Source organism: Puma concolor, chromosome A1, assembly GCF_028749965.1.
Source record: "Puma concolor isolate L17-30 chromosome A1, mPumCon1.1.hap2, whole genome shotgun sequence".
In the NCBI taxonomy this organism is placed as follows: Eukaryota; Metazoa; Chordata; class Mammalia; order Carnivora; family Felidae; genus Puma; species Puma concolor.
The window spans coordinates 25,443,982-25,471,263 of record NC_141667.1 but is presented as its reverse complement, the minus strand read 5'-3'; the positions used below and the strand labels follow the sequence as shown (position 1 = coordinate 25,471,263).

Below are 27,282 nucleotides of genomic sequence, written 5' to 3'. Positions count from 1 at the left end.
TTATTATTAAGTAATTTAGCCCTTTTGAATTTGACACCGAATGAAAATAAAAATAACCCTTTATTCAGGTAGCTTAAAATTTGTCACTGTTTCCCATTAAGTATTTTAATACGGCTAAGAGTGATGTCAGTAGGATTTTTTAAAATTTAAATTGTGTTGACCTCCCAATTTAAGCAAATTAGAAGCATACATATTAACTTTAAAATTGGTAGTAGAATTGTGCACAAAATATTAATTCATCATATTAGTGTCATGAAAATCTCTTAATTTCCATCACTTAGTAAAGGATACATCCCCTAAACAACCCCTGCATAATTATGGATTTTTTTTTTAAGTTTTCTTTGAGTCTCTTTCCCAAACACATATTTACTTAAAGCAACTGTCATTACTCTCCAGTCTGGAATGTAAACTCAGGCTTTTGTTTCACACTGGAGAGATCCTAACCTCAAGCCAAGTACCAATATGTGCTAAGAGAGGTGGAGAGGGCTGCTGTCTCTCAGCCTGAGGACCAGGGTGGGCACCTGGGGAGGCAGGAAGTAGATGAGATGATATCTCTTTCTTCCTCCTGTTCTTGCCTGACATTTTTTCATCCCTTCATCATTAGAGGAAATGCTGTTTTCTTATAATAAAATGAGACTAGAGTAATATTCGGAAACAGGTATACTTGTCATAAAGGCATTGTTTGAAATATGATAGTTTTAGAATTTAGCATCTACATTCATTCACCTCAGTAAATTTCACTCCTAGGATTCTTTATTCAGTTGACATACTAGAGGAGAGACATCATGTGGTTGAAATCACATCTCACTCACCAACATCAGACATTTCGGGAACAGTGGCCGTGTAAACATCCTTGGTAAATATTGGTTCATTGTCGTTGATGTCATGGATCTTGATGATGAATTCAGATTCGGGCTCCACAGGTCTCCCTGTCCTTCGGTTTATAGCTTGAGCTCGAAGGATGTAAACAGGTTTTTCTTCCCTGTCCAGCCTCTTGGTGGCCTGTATGTCTCCTGTGTTTTCATTGATAATGAAGAGATCTCCTGCTCCATCTCCTGAAAGGATATATTTAAGTGATCCATCTCCTCTATCCTGGTCTGAATGTAACTAGTGTAGAAAAAAAAAATTAAAGAAAGTAAAAGTCAAGCATGTGATTCTAAACTGTTTGTCTTGTTAACTTTTATTCATTCCTTTCTGAGGGAGGCAGCTTTGAGGGTTTTTTTTTTTTCTTATTGTTTACTTAAATCCTCAATAGTAATGTCATTCATTAATAAATATGTTTCCTTATAATCATAGAAATTTCTAGAACTGGAACAGAGCTTGTAGAAAATGTAGTAATCCTTGTTTTGAAGAAGGGAACACTGAAGTCCAGAGTAATAGCAAAATGCCTAAGGACGTATTAACCTGGTTGGAATGAAACTCTTTTCACTACTTTCCTATTTTCACCATAGCATTCAGATTCTACAAATACACTCTACTGTTCACTTTTATGTATCCGGACATACTAGAGAAGTGACATGCTATGGAGAAAATAATTTTGTTTTTGTTTTGTTTTTGTTTTTTTTTAGAGAGAGAAAGCGCGTGTGCTCAGGGGAGAGGGGCAGAGGGGGAGGGAGAGAGAGAGAGAATCTTTTTTTTTTAAGTTTATTTATTTTGAGAGCGACAGAGAAAGTGTGAGTGGGGGAGGAGCAGAGAGAGAAGGAGAGAGAGAATTCCGAACAGGCTCCCCACTGTCAGCGCACAGCCCAGCTTGGGCCTCAGTCTCATGAACTGTGAGATCATGACCTGAGCTGAAAGCAAGAGTTGGACGCTTAATCCACTGAGCCACCCAGGAGCCCTAAGGATTTTGGTTTTTGAAACAGAGAGACCGGGGTACATTCTGACTCTATACTTTGCTATCTTGGTGAATTTAGGGAAGCTACTCAATCTCATTGAGTTTCTTATGATGGAGTTTATAATCACTTTTCTGGGAAGATGTGATATTTATTTAATTACTTATGAAATTCAACTCAAAGCATTTGAGAAACATCTTAAGTGTTGCCATGAACAATGCCTTGAAAATCCCTTTACTAGATAATTTACAAGGGCACTTAGAACAAGAACATTTAATACCCAGATTTTCATTTAATATAGGAGAGGATCTTCTAAAAAGTGGAGCCAGACTAAAATGGAATAATCTGCTTTATAAAATAGTGGGTTCCCTTCTCCTGAAGGTAATCAAGTGGAGGCTCTGATAAGATAAACCATCAGTGAGGGGCACCTGGGTGGCTCAGTCGATCAGTCAGGTCATGATCTCATGACTTGTGAGACTGAGCCCCACATCGGACTCTGCCCTGGCAGTGAGGAGCCTGCTTGGGATTCTCTCTCCCTCACTCTCTGCCCCTCCCCCACTCACACTCTCTCTGTCTCTCTCAAAATAAATAAATAAACATTAAAAAAAGATTAACTGTCAGTGAAATGGGTCAGGTTAAAGGTTGAATTAAATGAGTGCTAGTATACCATTGAAGTGAAAGATAATCATTCTAACTTGGAGAACTCGCCTGTGTTGCCTATCCCAGAGAAGATTTCCAGAGCTTTGAGTTTCTGTTGTGTCTTTGGGTCCCTTTTTCCCACCTTAGTAAAAGTTTAGAAGGTATTTTTCCTAGGTCTTCAGATAAGCTAACTCTATTCACAAATTTTCAAAAATTAAAATTGAGGAGATCTATTTGAAAAGACCAGTTATAAGTATTAGCTGCATACAGACAAGATAGTTTATTGGTAAGGTAGCTAAGCTCTACCTTATTTCAACTCTGTCTAAACATAGTATAGGCTATGTTACAACAGTTATGGCAACAACAGCAACAGGTAAGCCAACTCTGTGTCCTGTTGATGAATACTATACGAAATGCTCAGAATAGTGTCTATAACCACATTTGAAAACAAACTCTCAAGGCAAAAGGGACTTTTAAAATAAGCGAACCCAGCCTTTCTAAAAAATGATATCCCATGGAATATCAATTATCTAAAATGCTGAGAAGGGGTTCTGTGGCCCCATATGTTTGGGGATTACTTCGTTTTTCTGCCTTTTTCTTAGGAGTCACCCAGTGTACATTAACATATTAAAGACTGTCACTGCCTCCAGTTTAAAACTGTACTTGACTGTATTTAATCTAGCTTTCCCGGGGGCTCCTGGGTGGCTCAGTCAGGTGAGCATCTGACTTTTGATTTCGGCTTAGGTCATGATCTCATGGTTCGTGGGCTTGAACCTGCATCAGGGTCTGTCTCCCTTCTCTCTCTGCCCCTCCTCTGCTGACTTTCTATGTCTCTTTCAAAATAAATAAATAATCACTTAAAAAAAAAAAACAAAAAAACAAACTAGCTTTCCCGAATGTTCTTGCGCAAAGAATCCTTTGTGGGTGTTGGCATTCCCAAGAACAATTTTCTAAGAGACACACTCTGGGAAGCATGAACTAATTGAATCCATCATAGCAGAATCAAGAAAATTAACACTCTGGTTTATGTAGTGTTTCCAAAATCATACACCTTGTGTGAAAGAGTCAGAAGATTAGAACTTGAGCACAAGAAGAGGCCCTACAGGTTATTCAGTGCAACCTCCTTGTTTTTAGAGATAGGGAAACTGTGTCCAAAGCCACACAGCTAATGCTAGTTAACAGCAGAGTTTGAGGAAGAGAATATTATTCATACAATTAGTAGCCTTGAAAGCAATTTGGCAGAAATAATGGAAGATGAATGGGAACGGGGAGGAAATTGCTTAGAAGTGAGACAAACGCAATAAGAAATGTAAAACAAAAGAGGACTCCATGATTTGTGTAATGTGATATGCTAAGGAAACGCTGAAACCGTGATTACACAGAAAGAGCCACTGGGGAAAGTTTAACTCTCCATCGTCAAATCCTAATGACTGAAGAGAGCTTTTAAAAGGCTATTTCATTAACTCATGAGTAATGAAACCAACATCACCGCCCATTGGATCTGGCTTCTGGGCAGCCATGGTTAGCAAACCCGGCACTGGGTGAGGGGGTGGGGGGCGGGAACCGCACCAGAGTTCCAAATAGGAGTTGTGCTCATTCTCTCTCGTTCACCAAGTGTAAGATCATGGCAGCATCAATTAACCTCGCTGAGCCAAGATCCTTATCAATAAAATGAGGATAATAGAACCACAGGACCAGGCTATCATGAAGATCTGATTAGAGACTACGTACAAATACTACGTTAATTCCTATGCGAACATGGAGTAAGAGCACATTTTAAGATACCGTTCCTATTAGCTCCTCATTCAAAATAAGCATGCTTTGGCTCTTATTTTGACTTTGAGAACTTTGTTGTGAGGACTTTGAAAACCCAATTTTATAAACCCATAGTATCTCTAAGGTAAAATCTGTCATCCAAAGCTAGTATTCTTCTACCGGTGGCAGTCGCTGTCTTCCCATGTGATACATTGTATTCTGCATCCCACTAGATTGTAGACGCCCCTCGGCTGGTTCTTTCATCACTCTCGATATGTAATTGTTGCACACTTAGTAGGTGAAGACCACATCTGGTCACAAGATTTATTCAGGTAAAAGTAATCAGAAACTTATTTTTAGCTGTCAGGAGAGACCATTGCGATGACTTATGGAACAAACACCCGAGACGATATAAAAGGGCAGCAGAGACGCCAACGAAGAGTATGAACAGGATTGCTCTGCAGATCCCCATTCTGATTTATCAACGTTTGAAAACTGGTGGGAAAATGCATCTCTTTACTCAGGCCTTGTCTGATAATAAAACAATTTAGCCTCATCCCCCTCGAGGTGCAGTGCCTGTGTCTGATACAGTACACGGAGCAGAAACCTCCGGAAGCCTTTGTGTGCTCTTTCCCCGCTTGCCCCTCCTTCCACGCACCTCCCCCGGGGCCAGTTCTTTTCTCTCTTCTTGGGGAAAAGAGGAAACATGAGACATCAGTGCTAGTGAAAGTGATGGTGGCAACCAGACATTAGGGGTTTATTGAGCACTTAGATTTTAATTGGATTTTTTCTTTTGTGATGTCATTCATCATGGCCACTGTAAAAGGCAGAAGTTAAACAACAACAAATAAAAGGTTGTAGGCTGCCCGAGGCATGTTTTTACTAATTTCAGTTTAATGTGGCTGTTCCATTAAGTTTAATCATCTGGCTCACTTTTAACGATTCACCATCAAGTAAAAATTATCCACTTTCCTCAGAAAGTCACATCTCATCTGGGGCTGGCAGGACTTTTTACTACTGTACCTGTAGCATTTTGTTCCAGAAGGAGCTCAGGGCCTTTGTTTTTCCATTGATTTATTATTAAAGTGCAGCACCTTGACAAATAAATACAGGGATTTGGGGCTGCAGACACAGGCCCACAGAGGGTAACGCCAAAGCAGTGCCGGCCTCTTTTTACCTGCTACACGTGCCAGCTCTGAACTTGATTTTGACTCCAATTCATTTTTTTTAAGTTTATTTATTTATTTAGAGAGAGAGAACTAGCAGGGGAGGGGCAGAGAGAAGGGGGGACAGAGGATCCCAAGCAGGTTCTGTGCTGACAGCAGAGAGCCCAAAGCAGGGCTCGAACTCACAAACTGTGAGATCATGACCTGAGCTGAAGTCGGATGCTTAACTGACTGAGCCACCCAGGTGCCCCTTGACTCCAATTCAAAAGTATAACACTAATTGTGCAGATTTCGGTTTCAGATTTTCAGTCTGTCACTGAGTCACTGAGTATCTACAACAGCCTGAAAGGGGTCTAGAAAAGGAATTATGTGATTTTTTTTCAGAAATAAAAAATTAGATTATGGCTAATATCTAGAGTGTAGTGCAAATGTGATGTGGCCATTTGAGAAATGTAAAGGTTGACAACTGGAGATGTCACAGCTTAATCAGAACAGTTGTGAAAAGGTGTCTGAAGGGGACTGAGGTGGAGAAACTGGAGTTATGGTGGAGAGAGAGAGAGAGAACAACCTTTTGCTAAATAGATTGAATATTATTTTAAATTAGGAAAATAAGTCTATGATCAAGTTAGGACAAACTGAGGCTGAACTGAATTCAATATATATATATATATGTATATATATGTATATGTATATGTATATGTATATGTATATATATGTATATGTATATATATGTGTGTGTATATATATATGTATATATGCATACATCTCTCTACATAATGCATTATACATAATGCTAATGAATATCTTGATATTGTGAAGGCTGTGAAGAGGTTGTTGGGTAGAGTTTATACCAGGAAGAAATTCAACCTTGCTTGAAGTACATAGAAGGGATTAGAAGTAGATTCTGTTTTAGAGATTATAGGGTTAGGTAAACAATATCTTTCAAATTTTATTTTAAAGTTTATTTGTTTATTCTGAGAGAGAGAGAGAGAGAGAGAGAGAGAGAATGAGAGAGAGAATGAAAGAGAGAATGAGAGACAGAGAGAATGAGAATCCTAGGCAGGCTCTGAGCCTGGTGCGGGACTCCAACTCACAAATTGTGAGATCATGACCTGAATTGAAGTCAGGTGCTCAACTGACTGAGCCACCAGGGTGCCCCCCACAATTTGTGTTTTAAGAAGCCTTCCAGGGGCAGGGGTGCCTGGGTGGCTCAGTCAGGTAAGCATCTGACTTCGGCTCAGGTCATGATCTCGCAGTCAGTGAGTTTGAGTCCCACATCATGCTCTGTGCTGACAGCTCAGAGCCTGGAGCCTGCTTCTGATTCTGTGTCTCCCTCTCTCTCTGCTCCTCCCCCATTCACGCTCTCTCTCTGCCTCTCAAAGATGAATAAATGTTAAAAAAAAAAAAAAAAGAAGACGACCTCCAGGTAATTCCGATGAGTGCTGAACGTTGATTACCATTGCCTTAACTAGTATAATAGTTAACAGCATGGACTTGGGCAAGGGAAACACATGGGTGTAGGGATGCCCAGCTGGCTCTGTCGGTGGAACATGGAACTCTGGATCTCGGGGTTGTGAGTTCAAGCCCCATCTCGGGTGTAGAGATTACATAAAAAAACAAAAAATCTAATAAAAAAAAAAAGAAACGGGTGGAAATGCATGCTGTGTACTAGTCGTGTAACTTGGGAGAACTTAGTTACTCTGTGCAAGTCTCAGTTACCTCACCTCTATGATAGGAATCATGATACTTAGTTTACAGGAATGTTGCTCTGAAAATTAATGAAATAATGTATGTAAAATGCTTCGCCGGAGGCCTAACTGAGAAATGCTTCAATAAATTATTCTCGCATCATAAAACTGAGTATTCAGAAGGTGGAAAGATTTGGGTCTGAATTCTGACTTTCCTGTTAATTAACTAAATTAATTAAATTTTCTTAATTTCATTCTGTCATCTATAAGATAGAACTCAGAACAATTAACTTTGCCAGTTATTCCTCCTCTACTTGCCCTTTAAAAGTTGGTAACCCTTAGGCCTATGTCTCAGGTCATTGTCATTCCATTTCACATATTCTCTCCAGATGAGATCATCTCTCTATTTTTCTGTGTTCAACTATTACCTCTGTGGCCTTGATGCCCAAATCTATTTGAGAGTATCTATACCCCGGGGCCAGTTTCTTGAGATAGAGAGACAAAGGTGCAAGTCTCTTGGACAACTTATGCTCAGTACTTCCCAACTGACTTTATCACCCGCTTTCCAAACCTACTCCTCCTCTGTATGTCCCATCTCTGCAAAGACGCCATCAGAGAGTCATCCTAGACCTTCGCCTCTGCCTCAATCATCCGCATTCATTAGCCACCAAGCCCCTGTAAGTTCTAACTCTTACATATACCTTGACTCACCTACTTGCCTTCATTTCCACCACCATGGTCCAGGTCACTGCCCTTTCTCCTCAGTCTGTTGTAATGACACCCTCCTAACACACTCAGTCTTACTTCCTCTCAATCTATTTTCCTTTCTGTGACTAGCCCAACTTAAACAATAGCAACACTAATTCTGAAGATGCCATTCTCCTCTAATTAAATCCTCTGGTGTTTTCTCTTTACTCTCAGGATAAAAGTGCTCATCCTCACTCCTTAACGTGGCCTCCAAAGTCCACCATGGTCTCTGCCTCCCTAGTCTCCTCAGCCACCATTCTCTCCCTGACACTCTTTGTTTCAGTGTACTCTTCTTATTGTAGTTTCTAAAAGATGTGTTAGTCTCTCACATATCTAGGCCTCCTGCATATGGTCCCCTTGGCATAAAGTCCTTTTGAACAACTTCACCTGGTTGATCTCACCCATATATCAGGTCTGCATAATCTTCATTTCCTCAGGAAAGCCTTCCCTAAGCTGCTAGTCTGAGATTCCTCTGCTATACGTGCTCAATGTATTCCCCATTTAGCCATTAAAGCATTCTATTTTTTTGATGACTTGTTTCACAGCTATTTTCATGTTTCAGTCAGCAAACAGCTAGATTGCAAGTTTCATGAAAGAAGGCACCAAAACTGTCTGGTTAATTTCTGTATTCTCAGCACCCAACATTACTGGCACATTGTAGTTCCTCAATAATTAATGATTTTAAGGAATGAATAAATGTTGTAAAGATAAAATTGGACAAAATATCAATAATCATCGAAGGTTTCTGACACATGGAAGACAATCAATAAATCTTAGTGTCCTCCATCTACTGTTTTGCTTCATTTTAGTATAACTCTATGCACCAAGATTATCCATTCCTGAAGCTGTCAGACCACTTAGCAGTTACTACCAACACTAGGCACATGATGTAATATGAGTGATCTGAGGGAGGAATTCATGTTGTTCCCCCGTATCTAAAAATATTTATTTTATAACCAATTAAATCTTAATACAATAATAAAACCAACTTGTATTGGGTTTGTTGAAAAAACTAGACAAGTTATAAATACATCGAGGACACTGCCCATTATAAGTACACTGAGTGCTGGGACAGAAGTCACCTGTCAAGGGTGAAGAAGCTTCAAGATTCATTCCGCTATATTTCAAATATCATCCTGTTGCAGAAACTAATGGATAATGAAAGGAAAATGCTCCATTTCACAGAAACATTGTTCCATAATAAAAATAATTTAACTTTATGAACCAAGGCCATTTAAAAACACATATGGGCCTAAAGGACTGTATGAGATGGTGCATAAAAAAAACATCACACTTGCCTTATGCAAACTTGCAGTTTAGGCTTGGAAAAACTGACTCACGTAAAAGATACAGAATAAAAGCAGAGATTAGACACTTGAGCACTGTCATTAAGTATTAGGAATAATAAGGTAAGTAAAAAGCCGGAGCATAGCATAGAAGGCACTTGTAAATTGGACAAGGAGGAGTCAGGGAACATGTTAGTTCTTTGATGGTTTATGAAAACTTCTTGGAGAAGGTAGCATTACTGATGGGAGACAAATGACTTAGCATCCAGTATGAGTACGTGGCATGGTTTCAAGGCTCAGTGTAGGAGAAAATCAGAGGAGGCTTTGAGAATGTGCCTGGGGTAATAAAAGCAATAAAGTCAGCTAAAATAGAAACACTCCTTCCCTTGAGTTGCTGGGTCACATATTTTCGCACACTGCACTCAGATGTGCAAGGGAAGATGCAGCTTCCTTATTTATTTATTTTTTTTATAGTTTATCCCTTAAGCTCTAATCCCATTGAGTATTAGGAACTCAATATTAGGTTGAACATCGAGTCAATAATTTAGTGCAATCCAATAACGTCTACCTGATTCAATAATAGAGTCTCTTTAGATAACTCTTTTAGATAAATCTCAGTCTTTCTGGCTTCTGCTTTCTCTCTTTGCCCCTGATCCAGTCCAGGATACCTCCTGGGTGTATAAAGGAGAGAGACTCACATGGTCTGCATCAGAGGGAAATTTGGGGGCTTTTGGAGCCAAGGGCAGTCCTTGTACTGCCCTCTGGCCCACTGATTTCTAGACAATATCTCATCCATTACTTTCTTCAGTGGCATGTGTGTGTTTTGGCAGGTAGAAACATGATCTCAGTTCTCCAAGATCAAAGGTGAGGAGCTCAATCCTGCCTGCTTCATTGCCATCAGAAACCCCCCTGATGTCTGACTGTGACTCTTCCATTGCCCTTGGCTCCTGTGGTCCTAGCTTACAGGGTTGCTTTGTCTCTGATAGGTACCATCTATGGTATCATCCACTTCTTTCTTGCCCTGGAGAAACCCAGGAAGTCTCCTGAGAGCTAAAAGGGGGCTTCTCCTTCACCACATGATTGCCCCAAATGGGAATGGACAAAAACCACTCTGCTTTTACCTTTAACTCACAAACTTGCCACTGCTGCCTGGGAACTTCAGATATAATGTCAAGGCCATAGGAAGGACTTCAGGGGCGCCTGGGTGGCTCAGTTGGTTGAGCACTGACTTCGGTCAGGTCATGATCTCACAGTTCACGGGTTCGAGCCCTGCATTGGGCTCTGTGCTGACAGCTCAGAGCCTGGAGCCTGCTTTGGATTCTGTGTCTCCCTCTCTCTCTCTCTCTCTCTGCCCCTCCCCCACTTGTGCTTTGTCTCTGTCTCTCAAAAATAAACATTTAAAAAAATTTTTTTAAAAAAGAAGAAAAGAAAGGACTTCAGATACATATAGGACTGTGTGTTTGTATGTTTAATAGCCAGGACTGTGAAATTCCTCCCTTGGCTTTAGGAATACCCCCACCAAAACAGTTTTGGTGGGAGGAAGAGCCAATTCCCATTCTTAAATCAAGAAGACAATGGGAGTGGAAGCATGATATGCAGTCCGGAGCCTGGCACCAATAATTTTTGGTGACTATATTTATAAATGGAATTCATGAGTTTTATTCTAGTTGGTTAGGCCCCTCTCTTGATACATTAAATGGGCTCTAAAGGAATCTAGAAAATCTCTTTTTCTCTGACAAAACCTAGGATCAAGCTGCCTCCATATCCCATGTTCTTTTTCAAGTATACTATGTTTCCTCTTATAACGACCTTAAAAACTATACTCTATAAAATATAAATAACTTGATTGATTTTTATAGCGGTGGACATATTTTATCTTTAAAACATCCTCTTATATAATTCATCATTTGGCAACTGGTCTGGCTGCGATTTGGGAAAATAATAATAGCCATTTATTAAGCCCATTCTGTGGGCCAGGAAATGTGCTGAAATCATTACATAGATTATATAGATGTATATCATGACACTCTTCATATTTCCTCCTAACTGATGAGGAAACCAAGGCAAGATAAGAGTTAGGTGATTTCTTGGCATCATACAACCAACATGAGTCCAGATGATCTGATACCACAGTGTCTTATGTTAACCACAACAAAAATATTATCTCCAGATGTTTACATTCAGATCTATGAACCATTCATTAAAGGATTACTCTGTACCAAACTGTATTTTAAGTGCTGAGTAACAAAGATCTAATTTAGGATTTTTAACCTCTGCACTATTGACATTTTGTGTTGAGTAACTCTCTGTAGTGGGACCTAGACTATGCATTGTAGGGTATTTAGCAGCACTCCTGGCTCCTACCCACCAGATGCCTATAGGACGTTTCAAGTTACAACCACCAAAGATGTCTCCAGATGTTGTCAAGTGTCCACTGGGGGACGAATTGCCTCCATTGAGAACCACTGATTGAATTCTGTCTACCTATTTGTCCGTCCATCTATCATCTATCATCTTTCTGTCCTTCCATTTTTTCTCATTGTGTACATTGTTATGCTTAAAATACATTCAAATAATACCATAAAGATTCTGCATTTGCAGAGATGCCACACGACCCCACTCAATTCAATCTTTTATCTTTTGTTAGGTTTAATAACCGTTGAAACAGACCTTGTGTTACGTGGAGGAGAATTTCTGACAAAGTGCTAAAAGCAAAAGAATTTTAAATTTAAACTCAGGAGAAATTTATTAATTCCCTTGACATTTATCTTTTACACTCAATACCTTGAATTTAATGTCAAAAGTACCAGAGCAACTATAAAATGAATAAAACTTGAGTGCTATAATAGTTGTGGTAGGCAGAATAATAGCTCTCCCAAAGATGTGTATGTCCTAATTCCTGGAACTAGTGACTATGTTACCTTATCTGGCAAAAAGGAGTTTACAGATGTGATGAAGATAGAGATTTTTAGATAGGGAGAGTACCTTAGATTGTCCAGGTGAGACTAATGTAATCACCAGGGTCCTTATCAGGGAAAGAGGTGGGGGAGAGTTGGAGTCAGAGATGGAAAGGTGGAGCACAGGTCAGTGTGGTGTGTGTGTGTGTGTGTGTGTGTGTGTGTGTGTGAGAAAGAGAGAGACAGAGACAGAGAGACAGAGAGACAGAGAAAGACAGAGACAGAGAGAATAGAGAGAGAGAGAGATTTGAAAATGATAGGCTGCTGACTTTGAAGATGGAGGAGGAGACTATGAACCAAGGGACACAGGCAGCCTCTACAAGCTCAAAAAGGCAGGGAAATGGACCCTTTTCTAGAGTCCCCAGAAGGACACCTAGCAGACACCTTGATTTTAGCCCAGTAAAACCCATTTCAGGCTCTGACCTCCAGAATTGTAAGATAATAAGTTTGTACTGTTAAGCCACTAAGCGTGTGGTAATTTATTTCTGCAGCCATAGAAAACTAAGGTGGTAGTTCCTTACCTTTAGAATTCAAGGTGAGTTGAACCTGAATGCGGTCCCTCAAGAATCCCAGCCAAGAGTGGAGAACACTCACTTTTGGTGAACACTTAATATGTGTCAGGTACCGCAAGAATGCTCAACAATTACTTCTCATAACAACTCCAGGAGCTAACCTTTATTTTCTCAATTTATTTTTCAGAGAAACTGAGGTCAGAGAGGTTAAGGAACTTACCCAAAGTTAAGGACATGGCAAGGAAGGATACCAAGATCTGCCTGACTCCAGTGTCTGTGCTAATTCACACCAGAGCATGCTGCCAAACGGCACTCCCCATGATGATTACAAACGTTTCTGGATTCATTGTATTTATTATATTAGACCCCAGGCTAAGTTATTTGTAAATTCTATTGGCACAAATGATACAAACTGTAATACGTGTTATTGTTCATTTGGGATTTATCAATTAAACAAATGCCTTTTGGTTTATTCACTGCATGAAGTTATTTCCCCAAAAAGGCATTGTTTACTGCCTTTGGCTTGGCTCTGGACGTCCAAGGTCTTTGGCAGACTGGGACATTAGTCTCAGCTCCTGCTTAGTCTAACATTTTCATTTTCAAAAAGCCAGTGGTAAATCAAGCTGAGAGCCAGATACCCAGTCAAAAATTGATTTAGTAAGGCACCGCAACTCACCAGTTACAATCCTACCTTTTTGCCTTACGGTGCAATCTCTTTAGTAATTGCCAAATCTAAGGACACATGCGCATGCACACACACACACACACACACACACACACACACACACGTTCCTAGTGCCCCTCTCTTATTTTCCCTCTCACTCCAACACATACACTTTGGAGGAAAATATTAATACATAAATGCAGGCATTTGAGACATGATGACTCAAATGGCAGAAATTTTTAAAATTATGTTTCTCAGTAGCCAATGGACTTTTCCCAAAATGTGTTTCTCTTCAAAGGTAAAAAATATATTGGATATAATATTCTTATATTGACTCCTAGGATCTAAAAAGTTAAAGTTATATCTTTATAAAACAGATAGTTTGCTTGAGAGAGGGACTATTTTTCTGTTCAAATTCTTAACTCTCAAGAATCCTGTATGTACTCAATAAATAAAAGACTAAACTGAATTCCATAACCTGCTCATATAACTCAGGTGAGTGATTCCAGGAGAGGAAATTATGAGCTCATTTGTTTATTATTTTTCTTGGATGGGAACAAGCTTATAAGTTATGATTTGAACACTTTTTCTTTTTCTTTTTTTCCTCTTTCTTTCTTTCTTTCTTTCTTTCTTTCTTTCTTTCTTCTTCTTCTTCTTTTTCTTTCTTTCTTTCTTTCTTTCTTTCTTTCTTTCTTTCTTTCTTTCTTTCTCTTTCTCTTCTTCTTGCTTTAAGGGAACAATGAAGCAATCAAGAAGGAGAAATGTGTACTGTCTGGATGGCCACACTGGGGAAACTGTTCTCACAGTTAGTGCTGTGCTCATAGAGCTCCAACTCCTAAGCATTTATGTGATTGTTTCATTTGCCTACATGTCTGAAATACTTTCTGCTACCCCAGTATCTTCATAATGTATAAGGGAAGAGTATTAGTCTCAATCACATCAAAAAGGCTGGACTCCAGCCCCAGCTTTGGCACTCTGCTGATAGTGACACTGGTCTCTTAAACCCTCTGGGACTGTTTTGTCATACCCAAAAGGATTTAATCCTGCCTAACTGGAAATGTGCTTATGCGGTCATTCAAAGGGTGCTCGTATGCTGAAGCACTTCATAAACCATAGCACCTGCTAAAAATATAAGAAAACATTATCATTGCTCTTTCTCTCATTACAAATTTTCTGCCTGCCAAGGAGTGATTTCTTTGTGTTGTGTCTTCTATTCTGTCTCTCCCCTTTCTTTAGAAATTACTTGATGGTTTGCCATCATAGTAAGGTTCCAACTACTGCATTATCATTTTAAAACTCAAGAAAGTGACGTGTAGACTGTTGAAAGGGAGATAAAATGGAATATAATACTACCACTCAAATTGACCAAGTCACTTAATTTTCTTGATTTGGTTTTAAAACTGTTTTCCTTTAAGAAGCGGGTGGATAGGTGATCACCAAACTCATAGCCTTTGCACAAGTTAAATAGCTCCTCCCTTTTTATTCTTTTTACATAATACGCATAGTTGGGAAGCTGGACAGAACACTCAAGATACAAATCAACTCGTTACAAGGAGAATTTTTTTCTTTTCTTTTTACTGTATCCATATAAGAAGGTGGATGCTGAGCCTTATCATTTCACAGTATATGTAAATCAAACCATCATGCCTTACACCTGAAACTTAGTGATGTACGTCAATTATTTCAGTAAAAGTGGAGAAAAAAAGATACACTAGGGTAGGAAGGTAATTTTTTTTAATGTTTATTTATTTTTGAGAGAGAGAGGGAGTGTGAGAGCGAGCGGGGGAGGGACAAAGAAAGAGGGAGACACAGAATCCGAAACAGGCTCCAGGCTCCAAGCTGTCAGCACAGAACCTGACATGGGGCTCAAACTCACAAACTGTGAGATCATGACCTGAGCCGGTCAGAGGCTTACCTGACTGAGCCACCCAGGCGCCCCTAGGGAGGTAATTTTTTATAGTCCATTCTGCTTTACTTGATTTCTAAAGGGAAAGTTTGCTTTCCAGAGGGTATTTACCCTAAGTGGGGGGGAGAGAGGGGCAAGAAGCCTTAGGCTATAGATTAAGTAAGGAAATGAGCCAGAATCTTACGCTTCACAATTTGTGGAAAGAAAATAATAAAACATGCTAAAATTTTGCATAACTCTATGTAAAAGCAGACTTTTTTTTTGCATCTTCTCTTTCCTGTTTCTCTTCTGAATTATACTCATATAAATAGTAGAAAGAGTTAAGATGAGATTACTTTCCAGAAATGATTGTTTTTCCTCCAAGAACTCAAAATATGTTGATTAGGAGAATGTATAGTTGGTAAAAAAAAATTAGTCATTATATAGAATTTTTCTCTCCCTGTATTTTCACGTTTTTCTCCATAGTTGATTTTTATGTGAATTGTTGCAATCAACATTTTCAGGTCTTAAATGACTTCTTTTTTACCAGGCACTTGAATTGTCTGCACAATGTAGTTTCCTAGGAATTTTAAGAAAAATGTGCTTTCTATTGGTCAACTCTTGCTTTTCCCCATTCTGTTTCAAACTTTCTTCTACTGAGACCCTAAATGATGTCTGGTTTTCATTTGTAAAGGTCTTAAAAGAACCAACTTTTATGCTATATTATTATTTGCTGTATCTTCCCTTTTTATCTTTCTTGTTTATGCACATACAACTGTGTTGTCTTCAGTTTCTCTGGCTTGCAGTAAGGTACCTTGAACTTTTTTCCTATTATATCATAAAATATTTGTGTCATTTTGATGTGAAATTTCCAGAGGTAGCTTCCATGGAAAGACATACTAAATTTGGTTTATATGTTTACTACCTAATATATCCTTGAACTTTAAAGACTTTAGATTTTCAGTTGTCAACCCAATGACAGAAAGCACTATCAGTGATATCCATATCAAACCATGCACACCTATAAACTGGGAAACACTTTTAAATTACATGGCAGGTTTTTATCTCTTCCGTCATTGCAGCTTAATTCAAGTAATATTTGTCTGTTTCTATGGTGCAAATCTGTCCCAGGCACTTTTAAGGACACAAAGATGAATAAAACATGTAGGCTAGGGTCTTGCAGATTTTACCAAGATACAAGTACGTGAAGATTTAAATTAAATATCTAAAGTACTAATTGAAAGAGGAGTCCTGGGACTCAATATAAAACACTACTCAATATACTGAAGGTCAAAGTTGAACTTTAAACAAAGAATTAATTATTTTGCTCTTAAAAAGGTGAAGCATTCAGGGTAAGAAATTAAATCAAGAGTGATGTTTCCCTCAGTAAAACTTTGGTTCAATACTATAAGGAGATTATGATATTAACTCCAACCTAACAACTTAATTATGACTACCAACTTAAAACTTGAGTATTCTTTAAGTGCAGTAGTCATTTTTTGCATTGCTGGATGCATTAAAGTTTGTACTGGAAAAAATAACGACACCCGATCAGAGTCTTAACATTTCGCAGCAATTTAAATAATATTAACTCCAAATTGTGGTGTAAAGTGATGATGTTTTCAAATGAAATAATAAATCACCTTAATAGGAGGGTCTACAGAAGTTACCAGGATTGTCAAATAACGGGACTTGTAGTGCACATTTTATTTTTAGTTTGGTTGGGATAATAAAGAAGACTTCGTATTTTTATGTATGCGTAGTTCTCTGAACTCTTGGTGATGAGTCATTTCTGCAGCTGCCTTAGCTGCTTGGCACCATCTCCTGGCCCATAATACTTGACTTCACAGAAGGAGACTGCACATTAGCGGGATAATCCCCTGGGCACCTTTGGTTCTTCCTTTTCTTCACTGTTCCTGTTCTTTGAAGGCTCACTGGATTGCAGCGTGCCTTTCCTTCTTCCATGGTCTTCCCTTTGTGAGTAGGATGTGCTAGACACCGTTCTAAGCCCTTTCTGTGTATTAATTTATTTAATCCTCACCTCAATAACTTTCTTACTCCTTCATGTAACAGTTGAAGAAATGGGGGACAGGGAGGTTAAATAACTTGCTCTGTATTACCCAGGTGGTCACCGTGGAGCTGGGGCTCAGACACAGGCAGCCTCCTTTGCTATTAACTTTACACTCTCTAGTGCATAATTGTTGAATGAATGAAAAGCATTTCTCTCCAAATGTATTCAAAAATGTCAAAGCCGAGATAACTTCTTCAATTGCCTTCTTAACTCCAATCTCTGTTCCCTCTAGTCAGCAGTAAATCCCACATGCAGAGTGATATTTCAGGCTTTTTGTTATGCCCCCATTACTGCCCTCAGGTCTTCTAAAACATACTAATTCACCTAAAATATTTATTCATATATTTCACACATGTATACATTTTAATCTTCTAAAATGCCTCTTTGTGTGTGTGTATGTGTATGTGTGTGTATTCTTTGTGAATGGAAAGCTGGAAGCAATTATAACTATATTCCTGGTGAAATATTTTGGCATGCTGCTTTTCTTTTCATTTCACATCACATAATTTCAAATTTGATTCCTCATATTGACCTTTGAGAGTATCTATTCCTTCTACTTATTTATCAGTAATAGCAATAAGAAAAAAACCTCTTTGTCTTATGGGGAATTCTGTACTTTCTTTCAACCTCCTCTTTAATTCCAGACAGAAAGCTAGGTTTGCAAAGAATATTGATATATTTTAGCCTACTTATGAGGATTATATTATGTTGTCATTTTAATAATTGACAACGTAAAAGCTTATAGGAAAGTGGAATTTGCTAGTAGTGGCCAAATCTATACACAAAGAGATGCCTTCTTGAGATTCCAATGACACATTAACATCCATACATAATCTCTAAATTTCATGAAAGTTATCAAAGGCAGAACCCCTGTCAAAAACTTGTTTATTTTTGATAAAAGAGAGAACATAAGGAAGGCATCTTTTAATTTTGAAAAGAGATGGAAGGCCTTCTAAAAGTTAAACTTATAATTCTGCTTACAATATATATGTCCTTGGCTTCTCATATTTAAATGAATGTGCCAGTTCTGTCATTCAAATCAATGGAAATGAAAAAAAATCAGTGGTTTAAGTATCTTTTTACTGTTGATTACCAATAAGTCGAGAATATTTATCTGATTTTTGGAATAAAATTCAGTCAAAATGATAATTAAGGATTTTGATTTGAAAAGAAATGTGAACTGCGGTGTTGGCATTTTGCATATTCATATTTCCATCTGCTATGGTGGACCCATAATATGACAAAAAAACAAAGAATTCTGCTGCAAATCAAGTGTTTATATTGTTTAATAATAGTACAAACAAGTAAGGTAATGAGTAAACAAATACTTAGCCATGTCTATAATATAGATTGGAGGGGATTTGTTATAATGAACATGTAGCATCTCTATAACCTTCTAACAACCTCTAGATCTGTTCTACTTGTGGAGTACGGAGGTAAAATAGCTCAGTGGGAACAAAAAGGACCTGAATCCTTAACTCTCTTGTATTCACCTTGATCCCTCCATTTCGTTCAACAAATTGAATTGCCAGCAGGAGGACATAGGATTCCACAGACATAATGACGTGGAAGTTGGAGGATTTGGGATTGGGTCCTTCTTTGTCTTTCTATATTTTACTCTACTTGCGTGACCCAGGCAATTGAACAGTTGCCTTTGGGTTTATGACCAAGGTCAGACATTCTAACTGTGCTGTTCTCCACAGGAGCGACTATGTGGAGAGTTTAAGATTCAGAAAGAGAACTGCTGTTACACAGGACATCTTAGCATCAAATAGCAAATTGAAGCTTTTGTCATTAAGAAAGGGAAATCAGTTGGTGACAGGGAAACACAATGAGGATTACTGCCAATATTGGCAGTTGGGAAGTTACTTTTGAAACATTTTAAAATAGTACATTCAACCAGCGAGTGCACGGTCTCTTAAATACACTAACCAATTGAAATATAAAAATGTTAAATGGCTGAACATTAAATTTAAATGATGAAGAAGAAAGATGTGCCCAAGGCACTTGTCCTGACTCAGGGAGAAAAGATTATTGCAGGTCATTGAACCAGAATAGAAGTTTAGAGAAGGTTATCAAGGGAAATAAAAAGAAAAGACACATTTTCATCACAATGACCAAAAAGACTGCTAATTGCATATCTAATTTTAAAATGCTCACATGTAACTATTTTGAATATCACTGATGTATTCTGAAAATTAAAATCAAGGAAAAGTAAAAGCATTGTGCATTATAATAATGCAAACATATTTGTGTAGCTCTTTGAAACTAGTCTTAACATTTTTTTTTTCCTCTCTACCCTTGGGTTTCACACAGCAGGTTCTCAGCAGATATTTGTGGTACTGAGCCAGACGCAATCACTGAATGCCAAAGCGTGTTCTGGGAATGTTTTTTCATTTGCGCCTTGCAATGGCTCTGTGAAGTAGTGGATGTACAGGGGAAGGAAAATAACTGAGCTGTTATGAGGTCAGACAGACGCTGACAGCCAAGTCTAGCAGGCAAATACTTGAGTGCTCTGAGCCTTGGTTTACTCATCTGTAAGACAGGGATCTAAATCGCATCTAGTCTGTAGGGTTGTTGTGAGCATCCAAGGAGTTAATACATCTGAAGCAGTGAGCAGAGTGTCTGGAACAAAGTAAGGCTCAGTAAATGTTAGCTGTGACGATGCTTTAATCTGATGCTGCTGTTTCAAGCGGCAGTCGTTAAATGGCTTCTCTGAATCACCTGTCAAATTAGCGCGAGGAGGTTTCTGCTCTTCAATTTATGATCTTTTCAGAAAAAAATTGGAATACAAGAAAGCAATATTTTAATGATAGCATCTTTTAAATGGTCTTTCAGAATGAGTATAATATTGCTTCATGTTTACTGAATTTGGATCATGTAATTATAGGAATAAATAATTGTTCATTCCTAATTTTAAAGGTGTATATGGCTGACACTTTTATTTTTATGGGCCGTTAAAACATTACTGTCTAATTATCCTGAGACTAGTGGCTTTGCTGAATTGGGTAGACATTAATTTTAAGGACTCAAGAGAAAGGCATGTTAGGAAGACCTGTACATTAGAACCTCAAGTAGAACCCAAATTTTCATGGTGTTTAAAAAAGCACAGCATATCTATTTTTGGTGGGGGGGGGAAACTCCACAAGAGAAAACCATCATCAGCTTCCAAAAAGGTAACATCAGAAAATATCTATGAAAATACACAGCTTGTCAAATTTCATAAAAACAGATCTCCTGGTATGCTACTAAAAATAGAAGCTTCTAATGGAGCTTCATCTTATGTATACACTATGTGGAAGGAGAGGATAGAGAACACTGTGAAGAACAAAATGGAGGAGACAGGGAATTAAACACTGTTGTGGACTGTTTAATGATCAGGTGCAAATCTTTTGCCTAAAACTGTGCAAAGGTCTGAGCTTGAAATATATTCATCTTTGTATTAATGATTGGCCGCATCTTCAAAATCTAATCTATCTCTACTATGTTCTTCTTTTCTTATTGAACCTAATCTTAGACTATATGTGAATCATCACCAAGGAATTGCTACATTATATAAAGCTGGCAGGAGGGGTGTGGGGTTTTCTGAAAATGTGGAATTACAATGTTTCCCCCTTATTTTTCTATTAAGTTTACATAAGCCAAAGATAACCCAGATGGATATCATATAAAAGCAAATACTCTTCCTGTTCGCCCTTGACATGAAAACATGTATCACTTTCCATTTTGCCAGCATTGGTGACATTTTCACTCTCCTGACTGTCCAGTCTTGAAATCTCTGTCTGAACTTCTGCCTTTCTCTCTTTTGGCTTCTGCATCTAATTAATTGGGAAGTCCTGCTAATTCTCCCTCTGAGGTATGAGCTCACACCTGCTGTTCCTTTAAGAGTGCTTCCAATATTATCACCTCCTTTAGAAAGCTCTACTGAGCCCCACGCCCAGTTGGCTCCTCTCCTTCATAGTTCCATAGTACTTTCTAGAGGCCCATTTTATCACTGAACTTGCCACATTTTGTTATGGTCATTGCCAGTGATAATGCTGCGAACTGAAGCAGTGGTTGTCAAATTCCGCCACATATTAGAATCATAAACAATTAAAAACCAACTCAGTCAGAATTTCGGGGTAGGTGAGACCCTGGCCAAGGCATTTTTAAAAGCAGCACTTTTCAAATGTTAATATGCATACAATTCACCGGGGATCTTGTTGAAATGTAGATTACGATTCAATAGATCTCAGGTGGGGCCCCAAGAGTCTGCATTTCTAACAAGCTCCCAGGTGACACTGATGCTGTTTATGCTAACTCTGCTACAAGCTGCCCCCAGATGGTCATGTATTTTAGAAAAGAAATCGTATTCTTTATCTGTATCTGTATGTATATCTGTATCTTGAGCTCACAAACTCTTACCCAATACAGACAACATCTTCCCTCCCTGTTGCCCACACCTTCCACCACCACTTTTAGGTGAGTAGAGGTGTGGAGACTTTTCTCATAAATCAGAATCCAGATTGTCAATATTTCAGCTCTAATTGGCCTTCCCCACTTTTATTCCCAGTAAGTGCCTCTCTCCCTAGCCCTGCTGCGCCCATGCTTCTGCATTAATCTTACTGGCCACAGGACACAGTGAAATGCTGGGGAGCATTCAGACAGCTTATCGGAGAGAGGTCCAAGTTTTGAATGTGATCTTATCTATTCACCTCATTGTTACCCGAGCCTCAGGATTCTGTCTTCTCTTGTGCTCATGTGACTCTTCCTCTTTTCTCCTTCCACACCCGACAGCCCTCTGCTCCCACCCATTCTCACATTTCCCTCACTCACCATCCTCACTGTTGTCCCTACAGACTTACCACAAAGTAATGGAAACAACGAACATGAATACAAATATAAACAGATGCTTGTAGAGTAAAAAACTCTTCTACTTTAAGTGCTACTTGCTCAGCTGCATTACTTTTTCTTCATTAACACTTCTGTCCTTTACAAGTACAGACCAATCTTTTTCATTTCAGGCCCAGAGGATGGACTCTAAGTAATGTTATTTCATTAGGCTAATAGCAAGATTTAAGGTTCTATTGGCCTTTGTACACCTTTAAGTGCCAGCCTACCTACAGTCCAGTGCTGTCCACAGTGCATGCTGAGGCATCCTGGGGTGTAGCAGGGAAACCCACTGTGGTGCCAGGAAGTATTTTAACATTTCGAGGGAAATACTAGCAACACTTGGGCTCTGTGAGTCTCCTTGTGAATTACTAGGCCAGAGAAGTTAACAGTTTCAACAGTAGGTGGTGCTCCATTCCTTTCGATGATGTCATATATTTATATTTTCCCATCGAACTTGTGATAATAAGAGAGTACAATGCAAAATCAATGTGGAAAAGGAACTGAGGGGCAGCGTCTGATCTTAGAAGTTGCACAGTGCCTGGGAGATGCCCACATGCTGTAAGTAACTGTGGTTATTTATGAATAAAATTAAAATATTGGTTTTTCTGCTGATTGCTGTGTATTTTTTTCAAATAACTACTTATTTGTTAGAACATAAATACCTGTTAAGTTGTTTGGCTCTATTTCTTGTGTCCTAAGGGCACTGTAAAAACAATTATCGAAATATCAAGGGCACTGCAAACCAAGAATGTTTTGGAACCTCTGCTATAGTTTAATCTTTTTTTTTTTTTTTTTTTTTCCAAAAGTTTCTTGACCTTGTGGATCCAGATCATCACATCAGGTATGTGTTTTGTTCCATATCTATTTAAAAGTGGACCAGGGGCTCCTGGGTGGCTCCTCAGTTGGGCATCTGATTCTTGATTTCAGCTCAGGTCATGATCCCAGGGTTGTGGGATCCACACTGTCAGGCTTCACGCTGAGTGTGGAGCCTGCTTAAGATTCTCTCTTCTCCCTCTGCCCCTCCCCACTCTGTCTCTCTCTCAAAAAAAAAAAAAAAAAATGTGTACCAACTTGTTGCCACAGAAGGAACGAACATTTTTTTCCCTTAAAAAATTATTTTGGCCTATTCTTAATTGTGATAAAAACACATTATACTCAAATCCTTTTGCCTGTTGATGAAGCATAACCCCAAAGATAGATTTGGGGAAATGCCCTATTTACAGTCTTAAACACATCTGAAGCAGCTATGCTGGGAATCATGACGACTTCAATTATTGCCCTTGCTTCCCCCCCCCCCCAGTAGATATCTTCTTATATGTTATAACTTCAAGGAGGTGGGGGTGGGGTAGGGATGATGGTAAGGTAGGGAAATGGGTCTAGCTGCCAATAAAATACCTACATCCAACTCGTTAAGTTGAAGCTATGATTGGGAAGGGATTTTGCCTCCATCTTCTACCTTTTCCATCCATTGGGAGATCCCTTAATTACCTCATTTTACTTCTGCAATGATATAAAAATCAATATTTGTGCATTACAGATAGATTTAGTAGAGTGTTTATAACTGATCTGCTTGCCAATAATAATACTGTCTTTATGCACCTACTATGTGCCAGCCACTAGTTCCTGTCTCATGTAAGTCCATGCGGCAGGCTTCACTGCCTGCATTTTCCAGATGAAGAAACTAAAGCCCAGGAAGGTTAACAACCTGCCTTGGCCACACATGTGGCAGTGCAGCCATGCAGCCTCAGATCCACTTGGAGTCAGTCCATGGCTCGAAACTTTTCCCCGGGGCAATATGACCTCTCAGATTTCTCATGGTAAAATTGATTCCTACGCGGTTTTATCCATTTCTGTTTCCAGGATCCTGACATATCCCAGCCTTTCTTTAAGAACACGAGGTATTTTTGATATAAAATGGCCTCACAATTTTAGAAGAAAAAAGCAGAAAGGAAAAAGGGGGAATCAGTTATTAAGAAATTTTAATCTTCTATGACAATAATGTTATTTGTATTGCAGAAAGTGCTTTAAAGGTGGTAAGATTATTATTATTATTATTTACAACCATTACTCTGTTAATATAGTGCTAGTCAAATTTCACAAGGAAATGGAGAGAAGTACAAATAAGTGGACTGTCTTTCTTCAGCAGTCACACAGCGTGTGAGTTTCACATCAAATTCAAGGCTAAACCCTTGGGGATCTGTGTTGATGTTCACCCCTCCACTGAATACTTCCTCTCCTACTTTATTCCACATTAATAATTCATTCATTGGAACAATGCCTGGTTACCTCAGCCCACGCCATGGATGGCTTTCCTTCATTTATAATGGTAAATACTTAAAGAGAATATTTGCACACTGTTATTTAGGGTATATTTGATAACAGATTGAAATGTGAATGTGGAGCCCTTGGAATCTGCAAAATTTATGCTGTTTGCATGATATCCTAATATGATTGTTTCAAAATCATAGCTGTAGTCATAAACAAAGACATTTTATCATTTCTGTTACGTTCATTCTCTGTTCATATAAAGGATATGTGACAATTATTTTTCTTATCAGTACCATATTATGAAACGCAGAAGCTACAAAATACAAATATGCGTCTATTTGTCCTCCCATCTCTGCCGCATGCAGATATTCTGCAACAAGAATGTAGCTGATGATAACATTTCAGTGAAACTCACGATGACAGTATAACTGAGCTGTTTCCCTGACTCAGCTCCAGTAACCTCCAAGGGCTATAATAAGTGATGCCCTCCTCACTCTACTTTCTAGAGTCAATAAAATGGTCAGATGATATTTGGAAATAGCACCTTTACATAACCATGTTTCTCTTTTGTGAACCTTGCCACAATTAAAGCACTATCTTCTGAAATGCCTGACTCTGGCCAGTTGAAACAAGACAAAACCAGCCATAGCAGCAACAATAACAGCGACCAAATCTAAGGCAATATGGTGGATTTTGCAGACAAAGGGCTCCATCTGGTCAGAGAATGGATGGCATTGTCGGGTGCAGTGTTAAGAAGTAGTTAATTTGAACCTGGCCAAAGGACTAACGCTCAGAATGTTTGCTTTCAGAATCAGAAAAAGGAACCTTCCTTCCCTTACAGCTTAATCGCTCTATTCCTGTTTTTAATACATCCTACTTTATAGAATAGCTGGACCACATTTTTCAAGCTAAAGTAAAAATTAAAGGATTTATGATAATCCTATGTGGATGGTTGTGGGCGTTTCGTTTTCAGTGGAAGCATTTCTTTCTTTGTTGCACTGCTAACATTTCTCAGCTTCTTGCTACAGTCTTCTTCCCGAAACTACTCAAGTGAAAAAAAAAAAAGTCTCACCAGATAAGCAACAATTCTTACTGTATTGGGGGAATAGTTCACATCCTCCCCGTCTATTTATTAGGAGTAACTTCTTCAGGCTTTAAAACCAGAATGTCAAAGTGCCCAATGGAATCCTACCTTGCCCACATACTGATAATCGGATCCCGTGTATTCCTCCAGGAGAAAGAACTGATTCCACATCCAGCTTCTTTTCGAACGGTTCAGCTCATTTTTGCTGTTTCCAGAGAGCTCCAGGGCCCTTTTCTTTGCTGGGAAACCACTAGTCCTCTTAGATAACGGAGTTGAGAAAGTTGGGTAGGGCTGACCAACCCAAAAGAGTAGAATGAAGTACCGGTAAGTTCTCATTCTGATGACACAGTCCACTCTCTGGGCAGTGGGTGCCCTGCTCCTTCAAGTGTCTTTGTTCACTGCACTCTGTCCAGTGTCATCCCTCCTTTCTTCCTTAATGTTCTTTGCTTGGCTCTCAGAGGATGTCTGGAAAGAATAATAACATATCAAACATTTTTAGAGATGCTTAAAATTCAGTGTTAGAGCAAATAAGCTCTGGAGAGAGAGGGCGGAAATTTCAATAGCAAAACAACAAAAATAAGTTGGCTATCAATTTTGAAATGAGGAAAATGTTCTTTCAGATATGCTAAATGGAAGGCATGTGCCGAGTAGGAAGCTGCTGTTTTCCTTTCTCCTTTTCTAGCACTTAAAAATCCTATTTTAAGTAATAGCATTGCTGTAGGTCAACATGCCAGAGTGGATTATTTCACTACTCTCTTTTCCTCGCTAGTATGTGGGCTGAGATCTGGTTAGGAGAAACGAGTTTGTGTTTCTGATTCCATTTGCATATATATCCTCATGAACAAGTCTGAGGCAAAGAATATCACAGACAGTTTCAATTCAGCTGAAAGTGGATACTGTTGAATTTTCACTAAAATGTATTGAGTACCTGTGATGTGTCTGCATAAGTCAAGGCAGAGTCTGCTCTTCAGACTCTTGGCTCCATCCATGGGTTGTGGTAGACTGGCCTGGGTCAAGGAAGGTTGGAAAAGACCACACATCTTCTTTTCAAAATGCATACTAGCACATTGAAGTTTCTGGAGTGAAATTTTGCAACAGCGATGCCAGCCTACATTTAATAAAGGATTTCTCAGACTTGACCAGGAAGCTGTTTTTCCTCATACGACTTAATAACATTATAGGATAATGTTTTAGAATTTGTATATAATAGAATATAGGAATTAAATGAGCAATTCTATTTAAATTTCTTTAGGAAATCCTGGGTTTTCATCTCTAAATTTTACATATATCTTAGCAATCAAGCCTATATATATAAATTGGTCACAATGCCTATGTAATTTTAACAGGTGCATCAGGTATATCTCAATATCACAGTGAGAGTTGTCGGCTACAGGATCTCCAGAAAAGTCAGCTATTATACTTGTGAGTAATAATTTTCCAGGACAAATATTAACTTTCAAGAACGTAACCTCACATTAAAAAAAATCCTTGGGCCAGATTGCCTGGCAAAGATGTTACAAAGTGGTTTATATTTCATGTAATTAAAATAATACATGCCCATATCTCCATCCTAAACTTTTCCATATTTCTTGAAAAAGAATCTAACAAATGACTCCTTCACTGTACTATTTGAGATGGGAAAATTTCTTAAATTATAGTAACCAAACATATGCAGCGCTTTGTAATGTAGAACATAACAGTAATTAAACTGGTTCATTCACGAAAGAAATACAGGTAAAGAAACATGTTTTAGGTAATAAGAACAGAATTTTCTCTGTGTCTCCTATTATTGTAACAGGTAAATTTATAGATGACCAGTGTTTTGATTTTTTTTTTTTTTTACCCCAGCAATGAGT

At 38.6% G+C, this 27,282-nt stretch overlaps 1 protein-coding gene across 6 annotated transcripts in view; it reads right to left on the bottom strand.

Annotated features, from left to right (window-relative positions):
* CDH6 (cadherin 6) overlaps positions 1 to 27,282 on the bottom strand; it is a 128,733-nt gene that overhangs the window by 29,756 nt on the left and 71,695 nt on the right. For 5 of the 6 annotated variants that reach the window (XM_025924669.2, XM_086676400.1, XM_086676392.1 and 2 more), the window contains 2 exons: positions 25,535 to 25,891; positions 813 to 1,107 (listed from right to left, as the gene is read on the bottom strand). In XM_025924669.2, coding sequence (XP_025780454.1) covers positions 813 to 1,107; positions 25,535 to 25,762 — 523 coding nt within the window. In that variant the 5' untranslated portion in view covers positions 25,763 to 25,891. Of the gene's footprint in view, positions 1 to 812; positions 1,108 to 25,534; positions 25,892 to 26,354; positions 26,657 to 27,282 lie in introns of those variants that run through there. The other variant, XM_086676399.1, reaches the window with a different exon arrangement.